Below are 4,343 nucleotides of genomic sequence, written 5' to 3'. Positions count from 1 at the left end.
AATTTCAATAGATAACCCAAAATTATATTACTCACCTTTAGTTTTCTTTCGTTTAGAAATTTTTTTTAGAGCTACAGGCATGATCCATTATTGTTTCTAAACAATATAACGCAAAAATATCTGGTATCTTGAAAACCGAAAGTCAAAAACTACGGCGCAATTTTCACTAAAGCTTTTTAACTAGATGTCGGTAGCCCTGCCAGCAGCGGCTCTCATGGCGGCTCTATGGAGGCAGTTTTTTCCGACTTCCGCTGGGAGCTTTTGGTAAGAGCCTGCATTACGTGCAAGGAGCTTGATTTCGAATCTAGGGTACGTAGTTATATCTTGGTAAAAACCGAGTATCTTTTATTGAAGGGTCCATTGAATATTTTTTTTTTCTAATTTTTTTTTTAATTTTATTGTTTTACCGCGCTAGTCTACGAAACTAAAAACAATTTGGCATGTTTTCCGCTGAGTTTTGGGAGGGGGCGTGGTTAAAAACGTTTTTGGGGTTTGGCTGAAAATTTTGTAACTGGGCTGTGGGATTTTCGGTCCTCAAACAACACTGTAACAAAACACACACAAAAGTGACACAATCGCACGCACACGCACACCCACCCGCCCACAGACTAAATGTATTATTTTAAGTTATTTTGGAAATGTATGCATGGACAAATCTCGAGTGTCATACTTAATGTGTTGTGTTATTTATGATATCAAAAAAACAAGATAAAATAATCTGAAACTGAAACTGAAATTTTTTTCCACCAGAATTAGTTAGAAAAACTATTCCGCCCTTGGTAGGGATTCAGTGGGCAAATGTTTGATATTTTTAGTTTTAATGAAAATAAATATAATTTCACAGTTCATTAGCCTATGTTACACATTACATTAATGTTTTGAATTTTGTTACCATAGCTACCAAATAATGTTCAGTTCGGATCAATAGGAAAATATACTCAAGATGTTTCCTGAAGAAGAAATGGTTTTATTGCAAACCCTGGAAAGTCACACTGATGATGTAAATTGGGTTGATTTTTCTGGGAGAGCAACATTGGTTTCGGGATCTGGAGACAAAACAGGCCGAGTTTGGAAACTGAATAAGAATGGATTGTTTGAAGAAAATGAAGAGTTTCCGCCCCTAACTGCCCATAGATATGGAATGAGTTGTGTAAGATTTTCACCATTTGGAACCGTGATCGCCAGCTGCTCTATCGACGGCTCTATTATTTTATGGAATGTTCAGGTTTAACTCTTTATTTTAATATTAATAGTTAAAGTATTTTTACAGAAATACATGTATTTCTGATTTTTATTAAGGATTTTTTTTCTTAGACGGGAGAACAAGTTGCTCAACTTCAACATCCTACAGAAAGTGCTATAAGAGTGTGCGCATTCTCTCCATCCTCAGCACTTTTAGCCAGTGGCTCGGATGATGAAACTGCAATATTATGGGATCTCAGCACTCGTTCAATTATAAGAATTTTTGAGGGACATGAAGCCATGGTCACTTGCTGTGTTTTTTCACCAGATAGTGGGTTAGAAATTGGAACTATCTTTATGGTGTCATGTGGTATCTTCGCTAACTCTGGCATTACTATCATGCAGCTATCTCATGACAGCATCAACTGCCGGAGATCTTAAACTATGGGATGCAAGATATGGACATGGAAAATGTCTTGCTACTCAAGCAGAAGCTCACGATTTGGGAGTCTTAGGTTGTGACTTCAGCTCCCAAAGTGAAACTTGCGGTAATTATCTCAATATTTTTAACTATAGTTATATTATAATATATATTTGAGATATGGTTTGCTCTATAATTATAAAATTTCAGCCGGAGCTATCAATATGACTACTGTTTATCACTTTGCATCATGTGGAAACGATGATTGTGTTAAAGTATGGCAAATTCGAGCTGGTATGATTTGCACTTTTACACTGCTGCATACGTTGGAAGGGCACACTGGAAATGTGATGTGCTGTTCCTTTTCAAAAGATGGATCTGTTCTTGCATCAGGGTACGTATTAATTTCAAAAATTAGGCTTCCTGGTATGATTTGTTTTAAAATTACCTTTTTAGGTCTGGAGATAAATCTGTGATAATTTGGGATCCAGTAATGACATTTTAATATTTTTAATTTAAATTTGGCTTTGTTTAATGTAAATTATTTACAGTATAGTGGGGTATTATTGCAAAGACTAGGTGTGTTAATTTATTTTATTTCATTTTCTTTACATTATATTAATTTGCTTTTATTTTTTCAGAGCACCACACTCGATACGTGACATGTTGCTGTTTTTCATCAGATGGCCGGCTATTGGCAACAGGTTCCAATGACCGTACAGTTTTGATTTGGTCATTAGATGGTAAACATGTAAAAAATCTGCTACTTAACAATAACGAAGAGGAAGAAGAAACGGAAAATGTTGAAATTGAACCTGAATTAGTGGGTCCGAGTGTAGGAGCCTCTGTAGCTGCTGTTGTTAAATGGCCTGTAGATGAAGTTTGCGAATGGCTAACCAAAATTGGATTATCAAATTATGAAGATGTTTTTCGTGAAAATGAAGTTGATGGTCAGGAACTACTGCATCTAACCCATGAAGCACTGAACAATACTTTAAAAATTGGTAAGTTTATGTTAAACATGTATGTGTGCCTAAGAAAATTTCATTAACTTACTTTAAAAACAAGTACTGTAACTATGGCTGTGCGAGTAGTGGTTTTATGCAATCGAGCCGGGTTTCGAGTATTAATAAATTTTTCATCGGGGAGTCTAGTAATATTTCAATCGAGTCGGGCTTAATTAAAGAACATTTCTCAGGCAGTCACGGCAGGGAGAATTACGAATCCAGTCAGCCCATCACTTGAGGTCCTTGAAAGGGATGTTAGTTTGGTTTTTTCCCCCCAGTTATTCTACCCGTGGGACTGTCTATGACAAAGAGTACCCGACGAGTGGTTGATTACTGGAATATTTTTGGCGAGAAAAACAGTTTGCCGAGTTTTACAGGTGGCTTAGTCGAGTTACCCGATTAAGGCAAATTTCTGTTACTCTAGTTTTAGTATCTGACCTCAAAAATTGTCGGGTACTCGATGCTGATCGAGTACTCACACAGCCCTAACTGTAACTAATCAATATTAAAGCTAAAGTTATTATTTTTTTAAACTCTGGTAACAATGTGTGCCTGATGCATATTAAAATTTTTCTTTCTTGTAGAGGCCATGGGGCATAGGAACAAAATTTTACGTGGTGTTCAAAGTCTAAAAAATCCATTATGGCAACATCAAGCCTTATTTGATGACGAAGGAGACATTCCAGAAGAATTTTACTGCCCAATTACTCATGAAATTATGAGAGATCCTGTTATAGCTGCTGGTGAGATATTTTCTACGTTAATGTCTTTAATAATTTCCAAATTCATTGGCAAAATTGTTTTATTTGTTTAGATGGGTATACTTACGAACGAGCCGCTATCATGGAATGGCTAGAAAGTGGGAAAACTACGAGCCCAATGACAAATGAAGGCTTGCCGCACCCGCACGTAGTTTTAAATAGAGCCTTGCTTACACTAATTGGGAAATTCAGGGTCTGAATTCTAATTTTAACCGTTGCCATTTGAACAAAAAAATAATAGCAAAGCATTTTACATTTGGAGCCTTGTGTTATTTTTTCTTTCCTATAAACTATTTATTCCTCTACTCTGCCAACTATTGTTGGTATTGCTACCAATCAAAAAGAAATATTTTTTCATACTTGACATTCATGTGTTTAAAAGAAAATTAATGGTTTATTTGTAAAAATTTTATAACTCAATTTATTCTAGTCAGTTCAAATCATGCAAAAGCACTGCCAAGTGCCGAATGTTAAAGTTTATTGTTAGATATAGATTTGTTATTCAAATATATCTTGTGTTAAAAGTTATTGGGAGTCACATTTAATGTGTAAGACACTTGAATTTTTAAGCAATGATAGACAAAAATCACTGTTATGGTCTTAAATATTGACCACCTAATAATAAAGATTGCAATAGTGCAAATGTATTTGTTTGAAAGATTTTTTATCTAATTCTCTTTTGATGAAAATAACACTCTAATTTTTTTGTTTAAAATGTTGAAAGGTATTGTCTCTAATGTGACAACCCTGCCCCCTCTTGGCTCCAGTGACCATGTTATTCTTTGTTTTTCCTTTGCCCTTGCTTGTGACTCTCCCATTTTTCGCCCTAAGCCCAATTTTTTTAATGATGATTACTCTTCACTTAATGCATTTTTCTCAAAAATTGACTGGTCACTCGTGATATCCAGTAGTTCTTTAACAGACTCTTGGACCTCTTTTCTCTCTATTCTCCAAGCTGGAATTTGCTCCTTT

The 4,343-nt window shown here is 35.3% G+C and overlaps 1 protein-coding gene across 1 annotated transcript; it reads left to right on the top strand.

Annotated features, from left to right (window-relative positions):
* Positions 1-252: 252 nt before the first annotated feature.
* On the top strand, positions 253-3,982 carry LOC149922184 (WD repeat, SAM and U-box domain-containing protein 1-like). Its single transcript, XM_090162683.1, has 10 exons — positions 253-309; positions 898-1,225; positions 1,315-1,517; positions 1,588-1,730; positions 1,814-1,997; positions 2,060-2,093; positions 2,155-2,182; positions 2,245-2,607; positions 3,195-3,353; positions 3,425-3,982. Exons 2-10 carry the CDS (start codon positions 944-946, stop codon positions 3,568-3,570), a joined length of 1,542 nt encoding a protein of 513 aa, XP_090018809.1. The 5' UTR covers positions 253-309; positions 898-943; the 3' UTR covers positions 3,571-3,982.
* Positions 3,983-4,343: the final 361 nt, after the last annotated feature.

The sequence above is a fragment of the Leiobunum rupestre genome, chromosome 11, assembly GCF_980474605.1.
Source record: "Leiobunum rupestre chromosome 11, qqLeiRupe1.1.hap1, whole genome shotgun sequence".
NCBI classification, from domain to species: Eukaryota; Metazoa; Arthropoda; class Arachnida; order Opiliones; family Sclerosomatidae; genus Leiobunum; species Leiobunum rupestre.
This window is presented reverse-complemented; position numbering and strand designations above follow the sequence as displayed.

Coding starts and splice junctions, on each gene's coding strand:
- LOC149922184 (XM_090162683.1), top strand. CDS start 944: ATGTTTCCTGAAGAAGAAATGGTTTTATTGCAAACCCTGGAAAGTCAC. Junction 2,094..2,154: donor CTGTGATAATTTGGGATCCA/GTAATGACATTT, acceptor AATTATTTACAG/TATAGTGGGGTATTATTGCA. Junction 2,608..3,194: donor GAACAATACTTTAAAAATTG/GTAAGTTTATGT, acceptor TCTTTCTTGTAG/AGGCCATGGGGCATAGGAAC.